Raw genomic sequence first — 24,994 nt, forward strand, 5'->3', positions numbered from 1 at the left:
ACATCAGTCACTAGAAATAGCCTTTTGAATTCTCTGTAATTTTTGTTTTTGGTGCTATAGTCAGTTCGTTATTTATAATTTAATGAAATGCTTTGTTGAGTTCACAGCTTCCCTTGTAAGCCTGTAAATTGTTATTGAACAGTACGTTATTTCCTTAGAATTCTGCGTGTGTGCATTTTTGTATGGAATGTACTTCTTTGGCACAGTTTTGAAGATTGCTGAGGTGACATTCTGTAAGGTCTTATTTACCTGTTGGTATGGAATCACATCAGTTTCCCTGCTCTGTCAGTCTTACCTTCACTCATGCATTGCCAATGGCACCCATAAGGGATAGGATATAGCGAGTTGAAAAAGTAGCTGTGGTCTGTACTGTAAAGGACCACTGTACAGAACACTCCCGTGGATATTGTGTGCATACGGGCGTGAAGCTCTATCCATCCAAAACCAATTTTAAGTTTCTTAATTGTAAGAAATTCAAACAACTTGTCATTGGATACTATAATTGGCGGTAAAAAGGCCAAATTCTTATTTCTAAACCAATCCTATTAAATGCAAGTGCAGTTAAATTTTTCATATCAGTTTTAATTGTATGTTACATACAGTTAAAATTCCTCCTGAAACAATAGTAAGAAAATATCCCAAGAGGCTTAAAGTGTTGTTGTACTCATAATACAGGGTGTTGATGTACCGGGTGATCAAAAAGTCAGTATAAATTTGAAAACTGAATAAAACACGGAATAATGTAGATAGAGAGGTACAAGTTGACACATATGCTTGGAATGACATGGGGTTTTATTAGAACCAAAAAAATGCACAATTTCAAGAAATGTCAGACAGATGGCACTTCATCTGATCAGAATAGCAATAATTAGCATAACAAAGTAAGACAAAGCAAAGATGATGATCTTTACAGGAAATGCTCAATATCCAAAGTTTGGAAGGTAGGAGACGAGATACTGGCAGAAGTAAAGCTGTGAGGACCGGGCGTGAGTTGTGCTTCGGTAGCTCAGATGGTAGAGCACTTGCCCGCGAAAGGCAAAGGTCCTGAGTTCGAGTCTCGCTCGGGCACACGGTTTTAATCTGCCAGGAAGTTTTAATGCTCAATATGTCCACCATCATTCCTCAACAATAGCTGTAGTCGAGGAGTAATGTTGTGAACAACACTGTAAAGAATGTCCGGAGTTATGGCGAGGCATTGGCATCGGATGTTGTTTTTCAGCATCCCTAGAGATGTTGGTTGATCACAATACACTTGTGACTTCAGGTAACCCCAAAGCCAATAATCGTACAGACTGAGGTCTGGGGACCTAGGAGGCCAAGCATGACGAAAGTGGCGGCTGAGCACACGATCATCACCAAACTACGCGCGCAAGAGCATCATCATATGGCACCAGTGATGTAGGCTACATTCAAATACAATGAATGTTGCTTGAGTGAAGCCCCCCTTTAACTAGTGGTTATGACAGAAAGGAAGATATTGTTAGGCACTAGGGTATTCCCTATGCAAAAGTGGATAGAAAAAGGTATGAGAGCCTTTTTCGTTAAAACTATTTGACACACAAGTGCTGGCCAATACTTACCTTTAAGGAGCGAAATGTGCACTACTGATAACATACACTTATGGAAATAGCTATCCTAGCATGTGAAACTCTCCAGTAGAAGAGGTGGATAGATTGAGGAAGATTTTATAAAAGACAGAACGCTCAAATCAATCACTAAGATGAGAGGGACATATCTTATTCTTGCAACAGGTGGGTGCCTCTCATCCTGTGACCTGTTGTTCCTTTTTAAGATCCTCTAATCTCTCCACTACTACTACTACTACTACTACTACTACTAGGAGTTCCACAAGCCAAGATACGGTTTCTGCTAGACGGCAGGCAACAAATGTTCAGTATAACTCTGACGCAGCCATAAAATGTTGATAGCATGAGAGTTTTGCAGCAACTATCTTCTTTCTTTCCCCTCCCAGGAAAAGTATTTATTACTTCAAAGATTTACTTTCTTCTCAGTTTCTCTTGTGTTGCCTTATGATCAAAGTGTAAATTCTCGATAATTGCAGGCATTTTGTTCCTGTGACACTTTATAATGGTTTGGTTTTTTAGTATTGTTGAGAATGCCTTATTATCTGTAGCGAGAATATATGTAGGTTTCAAATGAAACATTCTAGCATATCACAGAGTGTATTAGGGCATGACCAGAAAATATGTTCTATTCTTTATAACACCTTTCATAATTACTGGCATAATTAATTATGAACCTGTTTTTGTGCATTTTTGTTGTTTGAGGGATAATTACTGTGAACAATTGCTTTCCTTAATACAGATTGTTTCAGAAATTGGGTAGTTTAAACTTTAAATCTTTTTAGTAGGAACAAATTCAGCAACAAGATCGTAAAAGACATCCAAATATAATATTTTATACTCGCATTTGGATGTGTAATAGCACAATGTTTATACTGCCTGGTCTGTGGCATAACATGTAGTGGCAGCTGCAACCTTTAGTGTATTTAAAGTCTTGGCATTGATTTTCTGATGGTAAAAATCTTACTTCCAGATAAATGCATTAATACTACTATGCCGATAAATAGCAAAGACAGTACTTCGCATGTTTCATTATATTTATAAGGAATTCATTGACCAGTAGGCCATAGAGTTCATTATGCATTCCCAGTTTTGTTTGCTTAAAGTGCTCAGTTTACTAGGTACATGCAACATTCACATGGCTGTTAATATTACATCTATTTCATAAGTCATTGGTCTGTTAATTGAGTCTATTAGACGCATTTCTGGCCCATTGTTTTGCGGTGATTGCTTATATTCTACCAATTTTTTAATGTCAAGAGTGGCCATCACAGCTGTATTGTTTTGTAACCTCTTGTTTTAAAATGTACACGACAATACTTATTGCTTACTGGAGAATAACAAGTTTTTGCTTAACAAGAGTGTGTTATTTGCAGCTGTAACATTCAGCTAGCTGCATGGTTACTTTTATAATGAACTTGTTTTTTCCTTACATTCACACTCATCATTCCTGGTAGAATATGTACTGATTTTTTTTCCAGAACTAACTATCTTCTAGACTAGTACTTACTGGATTCTGGTGTCCTATCACTACTGTGACATGGAACATCTTGCCACAACACAGTGTAGTGAAGTTATGTTTATCTCATTAGTGTAAATCTTTTGTTTATAGAATAAGCTACAACTTCAACTATGAAACAGAGAAGAAAGCAATGTATGTTTATTTCCAGCAGTAATTACTAAATTTTGTTCCATTGGTATCATTTTGTTTTAAACTGGTAAATTAATTACATTGCTTTTTCTCTGAAAACATGAGTTTATCATCATTACCATTGTATCATGATTTAATTTTCTCAATCTCTTTTTGTTTCTCTTTTTTTCCAAACATATCTTCTCCGCCTGACCTGTGTGGTGCGGTGTGTCCCCCTGCCCTGGACATCAAAAAATATATTTAATCCCACTGCTCTTCAACTCTATGAAAATCTACGCAAATATATATCTACTTCTGCTCTCTCTCACTTCGTAGATGGTCACGCCTGAAGCTCTCTTTACCCTATTTGGTACGTTATGCACACAACTTTTTTATTATTAATTACCATTAATTGCTTTGTTTTGGTTTTAGATAATGTATTTTTTCTTTAGAGATTTTTCCTCACTTTTAGATCTAATTAGTTTGTTGTTAATTTTCCACCTGCATTGTAGGATAATTGAACATTTCTCTTTAAAAGAATTGTTAACATCATGCATTCTGGATTAGGTCTGTTTTTTAAAGAGCATGTGACTAACTAAGCTTTTGTAGCAAAAGTACTTTTTCATTTTTTGTTTTGCTTCATTGTGAATTCATCTGTCGTTTGTACTTTTCATTGTTTCAGCAGATTCCTGTTGGACTTTGATATAAAAATACTTTTGTAAAATCTCATAAAATACACATAAAATTAGTGTGTGCACAGCTTCATTGAAGTTTCCTGTGAACACACCCTGTAGCTTGACTAGGCTTTCACATCAGATTCCATAATGAATTGCATGCAACTCAAAAGGAGTGTTATTCTTTGCTTGAAACTGAACAGTGTTTACTTTTTCTGAGTACCACTAAATAATTATTTTTTGGAAGATCAATGTGGTGTTCTTGCTTATGCTTGATTGTGTTTTCAGTTAAAATTCAACATTTTATTTTTGTCTTTATAAGAAAATTCTTTCCTGTTTCATACTTCAGCTTGTGGGTGTTAAGTCTTTTTGTTTACTTCTTGTCCGTAATACTTCTATTCCAGGTTTTGTGCTCTGACTCTGCAAATTTATTTTGGGAAACATATGAATGGTGGCCCAAAACTTTTTTCTGTTCAGTTGAAGTTTGGCCCAATCAGATCATTGTAGCAGGATTATCCGAAATATTTTATAAAGAAGTAGACTGGTGGTTGCTATTTCAGTTCTTGTATTCTTGAAAGGCCAAATTTGTAATTTGGCATTGTAATAAACTTGGGTGGGGGAGGGGGGGGGGTACTTTGTTAAAACAAAAGGATCTATATAAAGTGGAGCTGAATAATTTCAAAATTATGTCTTCATGGTGTAGCAGTAACTATAAGCTGCATCCATGACTGGTAAAATAAACTGCTCTTTTCGTGTTCTATATGTCTTCTAAAGTTTTAGTTCCATTAGATGAAGTAACTCCTTGTTTACCTGCTGGTTCTTTGTGTTTTAAACAAAATCTGACTTAAATCGTGTAGCAAAGATACAAAGTAGAAATTGTGAAGGTACCTATGTGAGATGTTGGGCACATACTTAACAAAATAATTACTTAATCAAAATGTCATATTGTGCCAATAATGATAAACTTACTTTCATCTTTTGACTGTATTTTAAACAGTGTCATTTATCCAATAATTTTGGTTGTTTTGAATATATCTATGTTGTAGCATTATGTAATCATTTTAAAATGGGTATTTAAACACGCAGATGTAAGTGTGGACGTCCCTGTCCCTTAGAAGAAACTGATGGTGAACACATTAATTAATATAAATTACTATCTTGCTTTTCAATTTCAAATTTAATCTATGAACTGTTGCATAGTATCAATAAATCTGGACATTGAAAATACAAATATCACACATTTGTTGCTGTGGTGCTGCTGTGTTCTCAGATTACACTAAAATGAGCCAAATAACAAAGCTCACAAACAGAGTGCAGATAAACAATTTTTGAACTGTCACACCTGTAACCCACAGAATTACATAACTGAAAATAGAGAAGAAAATAGTCCTTTTAAGTTGATAGCCCTTGTGTAGTATGCAGCACCAAGTTTACTACACTTTTGTTTTCTTTCAGGTGTGTATGGCGACGTACAGCGTGTGAAGATCTTGTACAATAAAAAGGATAGTGCCCTTATTCAGATGGCTGAACCACACCAAGCTCACTTGGGTAAATGCAGTTACAATTTTGTCCCGCTGCCATAAAATTTTAAGATATTACAAATATTTGAAATACTTTTTTTTGTTAAATTGCAATTGAAATCGTGGCTTTTACTTGATGCTCTGCCAAATGCGGTAAAATACCTTACCTCTGCAGTGTGAGTTACCTATTTATGTTATTTAATTACTCTCCGTTTACTATATTTGTAGTTCAATTGAATGGGTTTCAAATCCCTGAGCCATTGGAAGGTCTAATGAGTTTCTTGTCTCATCCTGGATCATTCACAGCTTACGTTTATCCATCCTTAATGACCCCATTGTGAATGTTGTTAAATCTTAGTTGTCGATCACTTTATTTCATTGTAACTCTTTCCTTTGCTTTGTGATGTCTTAGTGACAATATAACAGATATCCAAAAACTCTCGTTTGATTCCTCACCTGAAACGTCAGTAATCTGAAAAGTAGTATTGTTTGACTTAGTCGGCTTATAAACATTTTGTGGCATGACACCATGTCACTTGTGTATTAATCACAAAAATTCCTTTGTTCAAAAAGTAATTACTGTTGTGTTCCTTTTTCCCCAGAGTAACAGTAGTTGAGACCAAAAATAGGAAACCTCAAAAGTTTTTTTGTGACATTTAACAAAAATAGAGACCCATTTTATATGACAAATCATAGATATTGAAACATGTTTAGTAAAGAATAAAAAGAGAACTTCATGTTTCTCAGCCAGAGCTTAAAAAAAGTACTGTGTTTGTGTCAATAACTGGTACACTAATCCACATAGGGACGACAAGTAAGAACAGTGACATTGTCAGTCGTGGCAAGACAGAGAGGAGTCGTCTGATGCAACGAAAAATGAAAAACTGAAGAAAGAATACAGAACAGCATATAGATACAACCTAATTTTGATTGAATTGAAGGGTGAGATGCATTTTGTGCAATTGTAGAAGCAAATTCAGAAACAGCATCATGCAAAATCATTGTGGTGATAGGCAGTATAACAAGAATATAGGAGATGTTGATAGATGAGATCATACATTCCTGAGTTACCGGCACTGGGCTGTGTCCTCTGAACTACAAAGGGTCATAAATTGGATGCTCGCCTCAAACATTCAGATTATCTCACCTTTAGTAACTAATTTTCTGGACTTTTTGCCAAGCACAGTATGGAAAATATTAAAGGCGGCATGGTGTATGCATGAGAATAAGCTTTCAAAAAACACACAGTACTGTTGCTTGGAATGCGAGTAGCACCTTGTTTTAAAACATTGACAGAATATGTTCTTTAAATTCATGATTAATAAAATGTAATGTACTTAAATACATTGATTTATTGCAATCCATTTTAATTTTGATTCACAAATGAGAAAAACAATGTTTGCAGAGTGAGAAATGTGTGATGAGACAGCACCAGCCTGCACTAAGGGAAAGAGGCAGAGGTGTATGCTCATAAAATAATCACTTAAGGATGTTAGAGATGAGTGGAAAAGTGCTGCTCAAAGTTCTGCCTTCTGAAAGATGCAATAAATGTCACTGAATTACAGGTGTTCTTCAGTGGGTTGTTAATTTATTTTTTTCCTTGTAAATTTTGTAAAAGATTACTGATTGGATTATTTTATAACATCCAGCGCTGATAAAATAAAGATACCACTAACTGACATCAAAAGAAGTATTGTTTCAAAGAAGTTACTTCACAGCAACATAAGCAATAGCTTAGCTTAATTAAGCTTTTGCAGAAACTGTTACCATAGATAAGCATTCCAGATATTAGAATATTAAATGTGTGATTTGCAATTAAACTTACATATCCCCCCCCCCCCCCCCCAAAAAAAAAAAAAAAAGCTTTGTAGCAAACATTTTCATTTGTAACGTGGTTTTAGTTTTATCTATTGCAGGCATCATACATAGTGTACGACTAAAAAGACATTGTCAGTAATTTTATTGCTTCAAAGTGAAAAACATTTTGCAGAGAATGCACTAAGCAAGTAAGGTGAATATATGTAACTTTAGTGAGATACATCATTCTGTATTTTAAGATAGTGGTATACCAATACTCAGTCACAGGGGGATCATAGTTTAAAGTTTGTGGCTGTAGCAACTCATCACCACTAAGAAATTGAGATCATTCCATTTTTTGGCAACAAGCAGCAAAAATTGATGGGTGTGCACTAATGACAGGAGGTTGTAATCTTTTTAACCCTTTGACTGCTGTTGACAAATTTAGCATTTCAATTTTTCCTTCCACACTACTGATTACTCCTTGCCAATCTCTTGAGTACTGATGATGAGTATAGGTGCACCATCTCTCAGGTACCAGTGTGCTGCTAGTGATTTTAAGCATACAGAATTTCAGACCCATATTGGCAGTTTCCACATTTCTGACTGCCAAGTTGTGTGCAGGTACTTTGTTGCGATCTCATTGTTCTGCATTTGACTTCGCTTTTTTTCTTTTTGCTCATCAACAGGGCATTATACTGTTTTTCTCATCATCTGTTCTACAGAGAAAATAGCAAGGCAGCATAGTTGCAATGAGGAAGGGATCCATGAAGATTCAAAGAGCAACAGTGACGATGAATTATTTTATGACAAGTGATAACTCCTCAACGGAATCTGAAAGCAACAATCTTAAACCATCTGTCACTAGATCAGGTTTCAACAAGAGATGCAATTGATGTTGTTTGGAATCTGAAGTATGTGAAAGCAATGGTAGCTTTCAACAAGGACTACCTAACTTGGATCAGGAACTGTTGAATGAAAAGGTGTCTTTACATTTTTGCAAATTTGTAACAACTGTACATTCGCAACAAAGTTTCAACTTCACAAATTAAACTTGACACGTACAGTAATGTTCATTTCAGCGGTGACAAATAGTAGAGCAATGGCAGGAGTTACGATAGTAAGCTCTCCGGAAATATTCGTCATAGGGTGAGGCTTGCTATTCTTGTAACACAGCCTCGTGTGATGACTACTTAGTGCCCAGCTAGATAGGTAGCAAGCACATCTACAGCATCCAAAGGGTTAAACAGATTCTATATTACGTTAGTCTACCCATTACTGTCCTTCCTTCAATCTCATTATTATGTCTGGGTGATCAGTCATGAATCTTAATGTAAAATAATTTTTGTTTTTTTTTTCACCTAGCCATGACACACTTGGATAAATTGAGAGTCTTTGGGAAGCAGATACGTGTAATGCCTTCCAAGCATCAGACAGTTCAGCTGCCAAAGGAAGGACAACCAGATGCTGGCCTTACAAAAGATTTTACAAATTCGGTTCTGCATCGTTTTAAGAAACCTGGCTCCAAGAATTATCAGAACATTTATCCACCATCACCAACGCTTCATCTTTCCAACATTCCGTAAGTGTATTTCTCTTTTCCAGAACTCGTATTTTAGTTTTAAGTAATTCATATATTGTTGTAAAGCAGTAAAGTTTGGAAGGTAGGCGACCAGGTACTGGCAGAAGTACAGCTGTGAGGACGGGACGTGAGTCGTGCTTGGGTAGCTCAGTTGGTAGAGCACTTGCCCACGAAAGGCAAAGGTCCCGAGTTCGAGTCTCGGTCCGGCACGCAGTTTTAATCTGCCAGGAAGTGTCAGTTTTAAAACAGCTTTAAAACAGCTTATTTGCAAATGGTTACAGTTACTGACAAAGCAAGAATACTCATTTGTTGGGCAATAGCCCAAATATTTAAAGATTGGAATGTTGCTTAAAACAGTGACATAAACACAGCAAAATTACTTTGTAAAAAATAGTAAGATATGGTATAGATACATTATGAAACTGTAAAAAAGTAATAAATCGGGACCCAATAAATTTGCATTTATGATAAATGTGAATATAGACGTGAACTTTGTCTCAAGTTGTGAAAACCTGGAATATTTGCTATTTCATGGGAGATCGTACCCAAATGGGCTATCTTATCAGAGATAATTTAAAGTAGCCTTATTTTCTGTACATAAATATAAAAAATGTAACTAATTTTGGTTACTGGTATTGCAGATCTGGAAAAGCCTAATTTAGAAATGTGCCTAAGAATGTGTTTGCAAAATGAAAAATAGATGAATGTGGTGATATAGGAGTGTGCTCAATGCTCTTATACTACACCAACTGTGGGTAATAGAACTGTCTGTATATAAGCTCCTGTAGACATTCAAACTTAATAACTACTTCCTTATCCATGGATTTCTCAATTAACTTTATAGATGTACCTACAGACTTCGTTATATTAAACCTCACTTCCAAAGAAACTCTCACAAATTATTTTGATACTAGTGGGAACAACTACTATTGTGAAGTATTTCTTGCAGTGACTTAAGCACTGTGTGTACAAGAGAAAGAAAGAAAGAAAGATGATGGTCCAGGGAATGGCTGAAACTGGGAGAGAATTATATATATGAAAATCTAACTAAGTTAATTAAATTAACACATCATGGGAACGCATAGTTTCAGTGGTTGTGGAAACTGAAGATACAGTGAGAAAAACTGTTTTCACTAGACACATGTGGCAATACATAAACACAAACGTTGTCAAGCATTTTCACTAATTGGCCAGTAATTAAAACTCTTCTAACAGGTGAAAAACAGTCTATTGGTCAAACAAAGCTGCATATTGCCAAATAATTCGACAAACTAGCAAAGTTTGACAAAGTGTTTTAACATTACAGCAGCTTTAAAGTACACACCATGTAATGCAATGTAAGAGCTAGTCATGGGGGCCAGCATCTATTTAGAACAAGGAAACCCCTTATGTTCATCTGTTTCTTATACATGGATTTATCGAGGAACCATGCAGGCACACCAACGAAGTTCGTCATATTTAATCTTACTTTAAAAGCAGCTGCTGTGAAATACTTTGTTAAAGTTAAGAGTTTGTATAAGGTGGTAATTTTTATGTTGAGAGTTTTGAGCTGTGGTTGGATACACAACAATAGAGGTCAGGCATGAATTACATTGCTCATGATACTGCAAATCTTGGTAGACATTTGCGCAGCTTCCGTTACCGAATGCTTTGTGTTGTTTGGTGTTTTCTTTGTGTACTTTTAAAATTAGTGCAGAAACTAATCCTGGTCCTTCACGGAGTTAGATATGACCCTCACAACACCAGAAAGTATCAGTATTACCTATGATGATGCAGTTTTTTTTGCTCAGAACCCAAGATTAGACTGGCTGCCCTGCAAGAGGAAGTACACCATTCTTCGCCCCACTGGCGGTGGTAATTCCAGTTCATTTATGCTTGCAGCAGACTGCCACTCTGTACTATACCGACTGGAAAACTAGCTCTTCAACAATGCCGAAGTCTTCCCTAATATGTGAATAGTTCCTTTCAATTTATGTATATATTAAGTAAGGGGCAGTCAAAACATTCCTGTTTGAGGGTGTTGTGGCAACTTCCATGCAACATAGCGTGAGTCTGAAGCGAGTAATAAGCGACAACGTCTAGGCAAGAGATTAGTGTGACTCTTGTCTTTCCTACGTATGTGTATTACATGTGGAAACTTCAACTGTGGCGACATTATTACCAAATGTGTCCAAAGAAGACCAGCATTCTATTATTCTTTTTTTGGTTTCTGAAGGACAAACACTGGTAGACATTTTTTTGGAAGAATGTTATGCGGCAGCATGTCTGTCTGAAAACAACCGTTGTGGAATGGTGTGCAAATTTCATTGTAATGCACATACCATATTTCAAATTTCATAATGCAGAAGTCACATCTCAAGTGCGAGACAATTGAGCATTTGCTCTACAGACCTGATATCATCCCAGGTCATTAACGTGTCTTTGATCCATTACAAAAGGCCTTAAGGGATGTGCAGCGGGCAGTTATGGAATTCAGCACACAGCAGGACACTATCTTCAATCTGGTGTATCAGTGGGATGATTGCCTCAGTGTTCATGCCAATTTTGTGCCCAATTGGGTTACTGATTTTGGACTGTGTGTACTGCCTTAGAGTGAAAACTTTTTTGATTGCTCCTTACTCCATACTGGTTCTATCTACAGTGTTGTCGAGTAAGGGTCACACAACTACCAGTGCACATGAAAGGACAGAATTCGTATTCTGAAGATATTTTCACTATTGGATTGGATGGGAATAGAAAAATGAAGTCGAGAAACATCTAAAATTGGAGCGCAACTTTGTTCACTGGTGGAAAATACTGCTGTTTCTCAAAAGAAACAGTAGTTTGCTATCCAACAATGTGGATTTTCCATTGTTTGAGTAGCCTGTCATTTGTTGATGGCTTCAGTAGAGCCAAAAGAAGAAAACAAGCAAAGACAATTTTGGAGAAAAGGCTGTTGAAGTTTTTGCAAAACCGAACATTGCAATCGGAAAGCTTGCCAATCACCATTTCTTTTAACAGTTTCAAAGCATTAGGGCTTTGTCTTATGTCATATTGTGACAGCCGTTTAAATTTGTGTGTTTGGTCATTTAAAAACAAAAAAAGATAATTCCAGCACTCTCAGGTCCCCATTACCAAAACATTAGCGCACACACAAGCAAGGATTTGGTTTATAATTAAGTACCTAACTTGAGTAATGTAAGCATTAAGCGTCACATTAGAATTTGGAAAGTAAAGAGAGGAACACACATACAACATTAGAGAGATTTTATGAACAAATTTTGAGATGCTACACTTTCTTTCCCATGCGCAGATGCTAACATGCACACACTGATTGTAACATTTAATAGAATTTTACTGCAAGATGATACCTTTGGGTATCGTGTGTGGGGTTTGGGGCAGGGAGGCTGACTAGTAGTCCATGAAGTGTTGTGTATGTGTGTGCACTGTCTGTCGATTAGCTGTAGGTGAGTGGCACATTTAGTACTTGTTACTTGGTGTTTGCATTCTAATGTTTTTGTTATTGTAATGTGAAAGATGGGAAAAGCAACGAAATTTTTTTTGTAAGAGTAATTACTGTTTATCTTAAATTCTTACCATAAATGTGGTAGAAGTGGATGGCTGTCAAATGTTAGTGAACATATAATGAGATAAATTTAACAGAGAGGAAAGGAAGAAAAAATAAGATGTAAAAAAAAAAAACAGACGAGTTATAGTGCAGATGCTGCTACTAGGGATTTCTCTGTTGAAGTAATAGTTCTGCACAACCCATGTGAGGTAGAAGGGGAGAAACTCCTCAGATAATAATAACACAGTTAAAAAGGAAGTCGCACTTGATCAAGGTCCGCATCACTTTCCATTTTTGACCAGACATAACGTCTGAGAAAAGAAAGAAATAATAACAATGATGATGATGATGATGATGATGATGATGATGATGCCCATTGAGGCCCAGGAAAAGAATAGGCCTCCGGTATATTCTGCCAGTCGTAAAAGGCGACGAAAAGAACAAACCACTAATAGGGCTAACCCCCCTTTTAGTGTGATTAGTTGGCTCAGGACAGAACTAACGAAGCCTCGGACAAGCGCTGTTATGGTCGGGGATGACGCTTGAACCTTGTGCCTTTCCACAGTGGTAACGACACTGCTAGCCACACAGAAAATGATTTAAATCCAAACAGAGGTGTTTCGCAGGATATGCTTCCTGCAACCACTCTAGAAGGAAAACGGACAGAGGATGAGATGGTCAGATGAAGTTAACTGACACCTCATGTTCTGTTACTACCAAGCAACAAACTTAGGAACCAACACAACTGGATACAGATCACAAGTATACACAACATTTATTACCAGATACCCAGAATTAAAATTTTTAACAGAACGACGACTAGCTGGTCAGATCCGTGTAATAATAAAAAATAACAGGATACCCCAGTTAGAATTAGAAAACATCAAACAACAATTACAACAAATACTGGAACAAAATAATGTGCAATCAGAAGAAGAAGAAGAAGAAGAAGAAAATACAGTAATGGACTCAAACATCCCAGAGCAAACAAACAAAGAACACCACGCATCATTTAAACAATCAGAGGAAAACGAAATATTAAGACAGCCACCAGAACAAGCACAAATAGAACACGAAGTGACACACATGTTAGATATAGAAGAAAAATTTCAGCTGACATATATAGAATACAAAGACACAAATACAGACATTAGACCATTCTTGCATAGACCGCCAAATAACCCACAAGACGAAACAACAATAAAAACTATCAACACAATCATACACAACAAAATAAATGAAAATACAACTATGGAAGAGTTACAACTACTGGTTTATATAGGAGCACTCACTACACTAAATATACACAGTAGGCAGGCAACCAACACACAGAAGAAACCCACAAAACCAGCATGGCAACACAGGCTACAGATCAGAATAGAAAAACTGAGAAAAGACATCGGACAGCTAACACAATTTATAAGAAATGAAATATCAGACAAAAAACGAAAAAGGTTAGGTAAAATATCACAACAAGAAGCAATAGAGCAATTAGATGAAAAGAAGCAGAAATTACAAGCATTGGCCAAATGACTTAGAAGATACAAAAAAGTGAAAATAGATGGAAACAAAACCAAACATTCAACACAAACCAAAAGAAATTTTACCAGACAATAGATAACACACACATTAAAATAGACAATCCACCAAACATAACAGACATGCACAGTGGATACAAGCAGAAACACGCACACACAAGATGATACCGCAAATGCTTGAAGTGATAATTTTGCAACATGAAATCACCCGAGCAATTAATTCTACACACAATTGGAAAGACCTTGGAAAAAATAAAATAGCAAATTTCTAGCTAAAGAAGTTCACCTCAACACATTCACATCTAACTAAATTATTTAAAAGTTACATTGCAGACCCGTATACAGTCCCTGATACACTTACACAAGGAATAACTTATCTGAAACCTAAAGATCAAGCAGACACAGAAAACCCAGCAAAATATCGCCCCATAACATGCCTACCAACAATATACAAAATATTAACTTCAGTCATTATACAGAAATTAATGACACATACAAAACAGAACAAAATTATAAAAGAGCAACAAAAGGGTGCTGCAAAGGAGCATGAGGATGTAAAGAGCAACTGATAATAGATGCAGAGGTGACATATCAAGCTAAAACTAAACAAAGGTCGCTACACTACACATACATTGCTTACCAAAAAGATTTTGATAGTGTACCCCACTCATGGTTACTACAAATATTGGAAATATACAAAGTAGATCCTAAATTGATACAGTTCCTAAACATAGTAATGAAAAATTGGAAAACTACACTTAATATCCAAACAAATTCAAATATCACATCACAGCCAATACAGATTACGCGTGGAATATACCAAGGAGACTCGTTAAGTCCTTTCTGGTTCTGCCTTGCTCTGAACCCACTATCCAACATGCTAAATAATACAAATTATGGATATAATATTACAGGAACATACCAACACAAAATCACACATTTGCTATACATGGATGATCTAAAACTACTGGCAGCAACAAATCAACAACTCAACCAATTACTAAAGATAACAGAAGTATTCAGCAATGATATAAATATGGCTTTTGGAACAGACAAATGTAAGAAAAATAGCATAATCAAGGGAAAACACACTAAACAAGAAGATTACATATTGGATAACCACGGTGTCTGCATAGAAGTGTTGGGAAAAACAGATGCCTATAAATATCTAGGATACAGACAAAAAATAGGAATAGATAATACAAATATTAAAGAAGAACTAAAAGAAAAATATGGACAAAGACTAACAAAAATACTGAAAACAGAATTGACAGCAAGAAACAAGACAAAAGCTACAAATACTTTTGCTATACCAATATTGACCTACTCATTTGGAGTAGTGAAATGGAGTAACACAGACCTAGAAGCACTCAATATGCTTACACGATCAGGATGCCGCAAACATAGAATACATCACATACATTCAGCAACAGAAAGATTCACATTAAGCAGAAAGGAAGGAGGAAGGGGATTTATCGACATAAAAAACCTACCTTATGGACAGGTAGACAATTTAAGAAAATTCTTTATAGAATGAGCAGAAACTAGCAAAATACACAAAGCAATCACTCATATAAATACATCGGCTACACCATTGCAATTTCATAAGCACTTCTACAACCCTTTAGATCACATAACGTCAACAGGTACGAAGAAAGTAAATTGGAAAAAGAAAACACTACATGGCAAGCACCCGTATCATCTAACATAGCCACACATCGATCAAGACGCATCCAACACATGGCTAAGAAAAGGCAATATATACAGTGAGACGGAAGGATTCACGATTGCAATACAAGATCAAACAATAAACACCAGATATTACAGGAAGCATATTATTAAAGATACCAATACCACAACAGATAAATGCAGACTATGCAAGCAACAAATAGAAACAGTAGATCACATCACAAGCGGATGTGCAATACTAGCAAATACAGAATACCCCAGAAGACATGACAATGTAGCAAAAATAATACATCAACAACTTGCCATGCAACATAAACTAATAAAACATGTTCCCACATACAAGTATGCACCACAAAATGTACTGGAGAATGATGAATACAAATTATACTGGAACAGAACCATTATAACAGATAAAACACATAACAAACTTGACATCATACTCACCAATAAAAAGAAGAAATTAACACAACTAATCGAAATATCCATACCCAATACAAAGAATATACAGAAGAAAACAGGAGAAAAAAGTGAAAAATACATCCAACTGGCTGAGGAAGTCAAGGACATGTGACATCAGGATAAAGTTGACATTATACCAATTATACTATCAATGACAGGAGTCATACCACACAATATCCACCAGTACATCAACGCAATACAGCTACATCCAAACGTATATATACAACTACAGAAATCTGTAATTATTGATACATGTTCAATTACCCGAAAGTTCCTAAATGCAATGTAACTTACACCGTACAGTTAAAAGGAAGTCACGTTTGATCAAGGACCGCGTCACTTTCCATCTTTGACCAGGCGTGGCGTCTGAGAGGGGAGAGAAATAATAATAATAATAATAATAATAATAATAATAATAAACTCCTTCCGAACAGGCAATGAAGGCCTAAAGTTACCGACTGGCCGCTGTGTCATCCTTGGACCATAGGCATCACTGGATGCAGATATGGAGGGGCTTGTCAGTTACAGAGACCGGAGCCGCTACTTCTCAGTCAAGTAGCTCCTCAGTTTACCTCTGCCTCACAAGGGCTGAGTGCACCCCGCGTGCCAACAGCCCTCGGCAGAATGGATGGTCACCCATCCAAGTGCTAGCCCTGCCGAATAATGCTTAACTCCGGTGATCTGATGGTAACCGGTGTTACCACTGCGGCAAGGCTGTTGGCCCTCAGATAAATATCTGAGGAATAAATGGAACATCTTTAAAAACCAATGGGACAGTATTGGTATTTGTCACTCTGGTAGTGTGTGGAGGGTGGGGTGTGGGAAATTCACAAATAGCATGTAGAATAACATTAGATGGGGTCCGCCCCTGGTAGCTGAGTGATCAGTGCGACGGAACGCCATTCGTCATGGCCCGGGATTGATTCCCGTCTGGGTCGGAGATTTTCTTCGATCAGTCCAATTTTCTCTGATCAGTCCACTCGATGGGATGCCCTAGCCACACAGCATTTCCAGTTCCATTGGATGGAGGTGGAGGTGGAGGTGGAGGGGAAATTATTGGGACTGCAGACTCGTAAACATTATTGCATTACTTATGTAGTCACTTATATAGATATCTATTATAAACTTTGATTTCATCATGTATTTACTTAAATTTCCAGTGGAGCTCCTACAACCCCCTTCCTCCCTCCCCTTTCCTCCCCTCCCCCCAACTCACCTGCCCTTTTCCTGCTTAAATTTTTTTAGCAGAAATACTAACAAAACATCTTAAATTTTTACAGCCCAACAGTTTCTGAAGAAGAAATTAAAGAAGCTTTTACAAAGAATGGCTTCACTGTGAAAGCATTTAAATTTTTCCCGTAAGTAACATCCATTTATTAGATATTTGTTATTGTTTTTTCATGTACATTATGTAGGAATCTGATACTTTCCAGTTTATTAACACCTTTTTTTTCCCCACGAGAGATTAAATTTGAAAAAAGAAGAGAGGAAAAAAGTCAAATGTGCTTCCCCAGGGGCAGTTTAAGTAATGAGTTTTTCTATTGTGGAGAATTTAAGAAGTGATAATTATGTTTTTAGCTTGAAATAATTCAGATTCTTGTTCTTTTTCTTCATGCCATTTTCTTATCGTTTGGGACGGAATTTAATTTAACTTGGAATGAGCCTTTCACTTTCACTTGACATAGTTTGGTCAATTTATTCATGATGAATATAAAATATGATATGATTTGTATATCATATTGAGATATGGGTATTTGTTGTATAAGGTCTGTTAGAAAAGTATCCAACCTTTGACTGGGAAAAATAACTGACGTACCTGGAGTGTTGTACACCTAATCACCTTCAAAGTAATTCCTTGCGACTCCACGTCTTCTCCCAGCGGTGCCTCCACTATTGGAAGCACGTCTAAAAAGCCTCTCTCGGAAAGGAGTTTAGGCCGGCTGCCCTAATGTCCTATGTTGTGTGAAATCGCATTCCTTCCAGTGGCGTCTGGAGTTTTATTGATAGCCAAAAGTTGCATGGGGCCATATCAGGAGAGTAAGGAGCCTGTTGAAGCACAGGAATCTGGTCCTTCGTCAAATAAGTTTGAATCAAGAGTGAGGAATGTGCTAGCACATTGTTGTGGTGGCTCCAGGTTCTTGTTAAACCGCAAGTCAGGTCTCCTGTGCCACACAGCATTAAATAGGCAACCAAGGGCAGTCCTGTAGTAGTCTTTGGTGATCGATTAATGTGTGTACTGGGAGCTATCACATAGCGGGAGTCGGAAAAAGCAGTCAACATTGCTCTTAAGTTGCTGTGCATGTGGCGGGCCTTCTTTCGCCTTCGGTGACGAGGAATGCTTCCGCTGTGATGACTGGGATTTGGTTTCGGGGCGTACCGTACACCCAGGACTCATCATCAGAGAGTATGGTGTTCAGAGTCGGGGCCACAGTTTGTGAAGTCCAGTTTGTCCTGTGAGACTTCAACACGAAGTTGCTTTTGCTCTGCCATCAGCAGATTAGTCACGAATTTTGCTTACAGTCTCTCCAGGGCCAAATCTTCGATCACAATGGAATGTGTTCAAGAAAGCGTTGATGCCCACTTCTGCAATTTCTCTGATAGTCACACAATGGTCTCGCATCACCGCGGGATTCACTTTGGCAGTGACCTGATCAATTCAGCATGTTGATGACCGACCAGTGTATGGCTCGCTCTCCACCGATGTGCAGTTGTCTTTAAACTAATTGTATCACCCATTAATCAGTGTGATGTCCGTAGCATTGTCACAAAAAGCTGTCGGAATCTTCCGAATGGTTTCCACCTGGCTGTCACTCAGTTACTAGCAGAATTTGTTGCAGTAGCACTGCTCCAGTTCTGCCGTTTCCCTTGCAATGAAAAACCTACGCAAACACCCACACTAACTCACTCATCTGCTGCTTGCCAGCAACTTACGCTTTCGACAAGTGGGGAAATACACAAAGATTCAAGGTTGGCTCATGCAAGTGCACTAGACTCAAATCCATCAGCTGTTTGCAAAGAAAAAATGTCAGATAATTTTCTAACAGATTGTTTTTAATTTGTATTTAAAGACGTTTGTAACAAATGTTGTTTTGTTGCAATAGGACCCACATCAAAAAAATTTTTTGAATTATGGGAATCTTACAATGTTTGATGTTCTTTTTAGAAATTTTTAGAAGTGTGGAAATAGAGAGATGATAGTCTGCTTCAGAAGAAAGACAAAATTGAGTGAATTACTTTACCACCACCACCACACTTGTTTCAATGAAGTGTAATAAAATTAAGCAGCTTAATATTTCTCTTTGTACAAATTTCTATTTACGCTAAAACTTAGACACGAATTTTAATTTTTCGTGTTCTATCAGTACTCACTAAATCTCACAATTTTATTTTCCAGTGATACTATTTAGGTTTTTCAAGTGATTTGAATTTTTGTCATCACATGGCAGATAGCATCACTTAATTGATATCGATAATCACTGCTATTCGCGTGAAGTGCCAAAGAAAGCTACTTGTGTCAAATAACCACCAATTTGTAGGATAGTGGTTTTTAAACTTTTTAGGTCCATACTTTACTTGACCTGAACACAATTGCCTCCTTTCACACATGACGAGAGACTCGTTTTAAGTGTGAAGTAAAGAAACTTAAGTTTTAAAAAGAAGCAAAATTTATTTCTTTACTTTATTAACAGTTGACATAACACACTTCGATCAATTTTTATTAAGTATATCAGTGAGAAGGATGAGCTAAGTTCATCAACTCGCATCTCTTCCTCCACATTCATTCACAATCTGTATTTTGTGTTGCTGACAAACATACTGCAAATAAATAGTATATTGCAAAATGTATCAGAAGTTGTAGAGCCTTATTACCTACTTCTGGATACTCTTCCTTCACCAAGTTCCAAAACACAAGCAGTGCTGAGGAAATGAACTGCAGTTTCTTTCCAAAGCCTGAAGAACTATGATGTCAATAAATTGCTCTTGTTCTTAGGTAGTACATGTTAATAAAAATTTTGTAGTGAAAAGAATCTGTGATCCAATTGTTTCAATCAACTTCTTCTGGAAAGTACTTGAGAAAGTAATCCTTAACTTCAGTTAAGTGGGCTAAAACAACTTACTTAATTCACTTAACTGAAAATCCTTGTCTTCTAAAATTGTGTGATGAGCAGTAAATTCTGAAAGCTGAAATTTTGCCTTAGGGTGCTAGCATACTGTCGGCGACAGTTCAGATTTCTAAAGGGTTCTGATATTCAGAAGACTGTCTACACTTAAAGGTAAAATATACTGAATTCATTAGACGAAAAACTGCAGGCAGCTGGTATACTTTGTGATCTATGAAAGGCATTTGACTGTGTAAATCACAATATCCTCTTAAGTAAATTAGAGTAGGAAGTAAAGTAGAGTAGGAAGCGTTGCAGAATGGTTCAAATCTTATATCTCTGGTAGCAGAAAACAAATGGTGTTATTAGGAATGAGACATGTATTATGCTATCAGGCATCATTCAACTGGGAACTAATTACATGTGGTGTCCTACAAGGTTCCATCTTAGGGCCCCTTAAGTTTTCTTTTGTAAATCAATGACCTTTCATCAGTAACGTTACCATATGCCAAGTTTGTTTTGTTTGCCGATGATACAAACATAGCAATAAATAGCAAATCAAGTGTAGTCTTAGAAAGATCGGCTAATGAAATATTTATGGACATAAATCACGCACTACATGCAGTTCAGAACTTGTAAGGGGTGTCCCACAAGTATATGTCTTGCATATGATAAGCAGATAGAAGTGGATAGTGTTAAATTCTTGGGATTACAGATTGATAATAAGGTCAACTGGGAGGAGCACACCACAGAACTGCTGAAGCGTCCAAACAAATCTCCATTTGCAATGTGAGTTTTGTCAGATATAGGGGATATAAAACTGGCAGGTCGATAGAATCACAGACACATACATACACAAAAAATTCTAGCTTTCGCAACCAACGGTTGCTTCGTCAGGAAAGAGGGAAGGAGAGGGAAAGACGAAAGGATGTGGGTTTTAAAGGAGAGGGTAAGGAGTCATTCCAATCCCGGGAGCGGAAAGACTTACCTTAGGGGGAAAAAAAGGACGGGTATACGCTCGCTCGCGCGCGCGCGCGCACACACACACCAAGGCATGTTTAGCCACAGGGTGATCCTCATTACCAACAAACACTGTCTGCCTGTGTCTGTTCATGCGAATGGACAGTTTGTTGCTGGTCATTCCCACATAGAATGCGTCACAGTGTAGGCAGGTCAGTTGGTAAATCACATGGGTGCTTTCACACGTGGCTCTGCCTTTGATCGTGTACACCTTCCGGGTTACAGGACTGGAGTAGGTGGTGGTGGGAGGGTGCATGGGACAGGTTTTGCACCGGGGGCGGTTACAAGGGTAGCAGCCAGAGGGTAGGGAAGAAGGTTTGGGGATTTCATAGGGATGAACTAAGAGGTTACAAAGGTTAGGTGGACGGCGGAAAGACACTCTTGGTGGAGTGGGGAGGATTTCATGAAGGATGGATCTCATTTCAGGGCAGGATTTGAGGAAGTTGTATCCCTGCTGGAGAGCCACATTCAGTCTGATCCAGTCCCGGAAAGTATCCTGTCACAAGTGGGGCACTTTTGTGGTTCTTCTGTGGGAGTTTCTGGGTTTGAGAGGATGAGGAAGTGGCTTTGGTTATTTGCTTCTGTACCAGGTCGGGAGGGTAGTTGTGGGATGCGAAAGCTGTTGTCAGGTTGTTGGTGTAATGGTTCAGGGATTCCGGACTGGAGCAGATTAGTTTGCCACGAAGACCTAGGCTGTAGGGAAGGGACCGTTTGATGTGGAATGGGTGGCAGCTGTCATAATGGAGGTACTGTTGCTTGTTGGTGGGTTTGATGTGGACGGACGTGTGAAGCTGGCCATTGGACAGGTGGAGGTCAACGTCAAGGAAAGTGGCATGGGATTTGGAGTAGGACCAGGTGAATCTGATGGAACCAAAGGAGTTGAGGTTGGAGAGGAAATTCTGGAGTTCTTCTTCACTGAGAGTCCAGATCATGAAGATGTCATCAATAAATCTGTACAAAACTTTGGGTTGGCAGGCCTGGGTAACCAAGAAGGCTTCCTCTAGGCGACCCATGAATAGGTTGGCGTACGAGGGGGCCATCCTGGTACCCATGGCTGTTCCCTTTAATTGTTGGTATGTCTGGCCTTCAAAAGTGAAGAAGTTGTGGGTCAGGATGAAGCTGGCTCATATGTATATGTGTGGATGGATATGTGTGTGTGTGCGAGTGTATACCCGTCCTTTTTTCCCCCTAAGGTAAGTCTTTCCGCTCCCGGGATTGGAATGACTTCTTACCCTCTCCCTTAAAACCCACTTTCCTTTCGTCTTTGCCTATCCTTCCCTCTTTCCTGATGAGGCAACAGTTTGTTGCGAAAGCTTGAATTTTGTGTGTATGTTTGTGTTTGTTTGTGTGTGTATCGACCTGCCAGCGCTTTCGTTCGGTAAGTCACCTCATCTTTGTGTGTGTGTGTGTGTGTGTGTGTGTGTGTGTGTGTGTGTGTGTGTGTGTGTATAATTTGGGGGGGGGGGGGTTAATTCATCAAGCCAAGCAAAGGTTTTCCGGGCACAAAAACATGCAATAAAAGAGATCTGGTGTGAACTCACGAACATCCTGCAGAGGCCTGTTTAGGGAACTAGGGACAGTAACTACTGCTTCCAATAAATTTATTCCTTAATGAAATTTGTCATTAGAAATATATCACTTTTTCAAACCAACAGCTCAGTTCCTGGAATCAGTACTAGAAATAAGAATAATCTTCACGAGAATTGAAAGTTACTTACTCTTGTACAAAAAGGTGTTCTTTATTTAGGAACACACTTTTTCAATGACTTGACAGCAACCATGAAAAGCTTAACAACGAATGAAATTCAGTTAAAGAGAAGCCTAAAGGACTTATTGGTGACCAACTCCTTGTACTCCATTGATGAATTTCTCAGTAGAACACAACTGATTTGTGTGTGTGTGTGTGTGTGTGTGTGTGTGTGTGTGTGTGTGTGTGTGTGTGTGTGTGTATGTGTGTGTGTGTTTGTAAAGTACAATCTTACGTCTGCACCATATCAGTGCAGTAATGTGTTCATTGTAAATAAGTGTTGTAGTAGTTCAGTTATATGTTTATTACCTTATAAATAAAAAAATTAATTTTAAATTCAGTGCATTAATGCGATTTTAGTAAATGAGTGTTGTAAAATGAACTTTTCATATAGTGTTAATAAAAAAAATGACGATCATGCCATTTGGGACCTGTGGAAGGTACAGTAACTTATTTTTTTTAGTTGTAAATATTTGTCATGTATTATTGTTTTTCTGACACGTTCTACATCTTGGAGGACCACCTCACTATGGATGAATTGGAACGAAAGTAAATGTAATCTAATCTTACAGGATGTCTCATAAGGTATGATATAATGTCAATGTGATAAAGCATCCAAACTAATTAAGATAATCCCACCATGTTTGGCTCATTATGCCATTCAATTGATTTTAACATGTGGACTTTTTGTGGCACTCTCACAACACCGTCTGTATTCAAGCATAAATTGTGACAGTGACAGGAATGATTCGGTTTTTTGCATCACTGGTATGGTTGATAGGAATTTCATAGACTCTGTCTTTGACACACCTCCAGTGAAAGAGGTCCTTCAGTGTAATGTCAGTTGATCTAAGAGGCCAGGGAATTGGACAGCACCTGCCAACCCAATGATACGGAAAAACCTGGTATAGAACATCCCACAATCTGAACCCATTGTGATTGTGCACCATGTTGTTGGAAAAGAACTGTCTTGTCAGTCAGCCAATTGCAGTAACATAAACAGCCCCAAGTGTATCAAGGTGATTGCTAGCTAACCTTTCTTTTCCTGGGGGGGAGGGGGGGGGGGAAATGGTCCCACAATTTGATGAACCATCAAACACCACCACACATTAACTTTCGGGGAGTCATATAACTCTTCCATTAGATTATTATTATTATTATTATTATTGGGGGGGGGGGCAGATATAGACATTGTTTGTTTATCCTGCCACACACGTGGAATGTTAATTCCTCAGAAAATGCTAGGTTGTTTCGAAAATTTTCTTCCTATACCATATTTGTAAATACACTCCCGGAAATGGAAAAAAGAACACATTGACACCGGTGTGTCAGACCCACCACACTTGCTCCGGACACTGCGAGAGGGCTGTACAAGCAATGGTCACACGCACGGCACAGCGGACACACCAGGAACCGCGGTGTTGGCCGTCGAATGGCGCTAGCTGCGCAGCATTTGTGCACCGCCGCCGTCAGTGTTCTTTCGAAGGCACCTTGCATGAAACAGGTTAAAGTAGGCAGGGACACTCTCTGACAAATGACTTCACAAGGTGCACCTACCAGTACTGTCTTTGGTACAGTACTCTCTACTGCTGAAACAGTTCTTCTTCTTCAGGGATGAAAAAAAGTTTGTTGGAGAGGGAGAAAAATTTCCAATTACTGTGTTTTGTGGTATTAGCCACTTTCGTTCCCATATATGGTACAGGGGTGCTAAAAATACAACTGCTGTAAAGTTTGAGTGCTCGTTAATTTAACACATTCCTTGTTTCGTTGGAATGGACAAACTATTTAATGTCGTCCCTACAAAATAATCATCTTACGAAAAATGGTATTCTTTACCATTCCTTGCAATCCTTTACATAACATGCAGATTGTCTACATAATGTGATAGCAACATCCAGCTTATCTTGAATAGATCTGCAAATGTTATCTTCAGTGTGGCACCTTACTAAGTACAGTTCTCAAGTATTCATTGGCTTTTTTTTTTTGAATTACAATGTGTGGAACTGTAGCTAGTATTTCCTATCCTTTGCTTACAGTCTTCAAATGAGTTAAATTACTTCCAGACATGTAATTTGTCTGCTGTGGAATATTTGTAAATAAGATGATTT

The 24,994-nt window shown here is 37.8% G+C and overlaps 1 protein-coding gene across 4 annotated transcripts in view; it reads left to right on the top strand.

Annotated features, from left to right (window-relative positions):
- The window catches only part of LOC124794879 (polypyrimidine tract-binding protein 1), a 264,872-nt gene that overhangs the window by 221,149 nt on the left and 18,729 nt on the right, over positions 1-24,994 (top strand). For all 4 annotated transcript variants that reach the window (XM_047258570.1, XM_047258579.1, XM_047258586.1 and 1 more), the window contains 4 exons: positions 3,550-3,583; positions 5,343-5,435; positions 8,570-8,786; positions 17,300-17,377. In XM_047258570.1, the coding sequence (XP_047114526.1) occupies positions 3,550-3,583; positions 5,343-5,435; positions 8,570-8,786; positions 17,300-17,377 (422 nt within the window). The remainder of the gene's footprint in view (positions 1-3,549; positions 3,584-5,342; positions 5,436-8,569; positions 8,787-17,299; positions 17,378-24,994) is intronic.

Source organism: Schistocerca piceifrons, chromosome 1 (assembly GCF_021461385.2).
Source record: "Schistocerca piceifrons isolate TAMUIC-IGC-003096 chromosome 1, iqSchPice1.1, whole genome shotgun sequence".
Classification (NCBI taxonomy): domain Eukaryota; kingdom Metazoa; phylum Arthropoda; class Insecta; order Orthoptera; family Acrididae; genus Schistocerca; species Schistocerca piceifrons.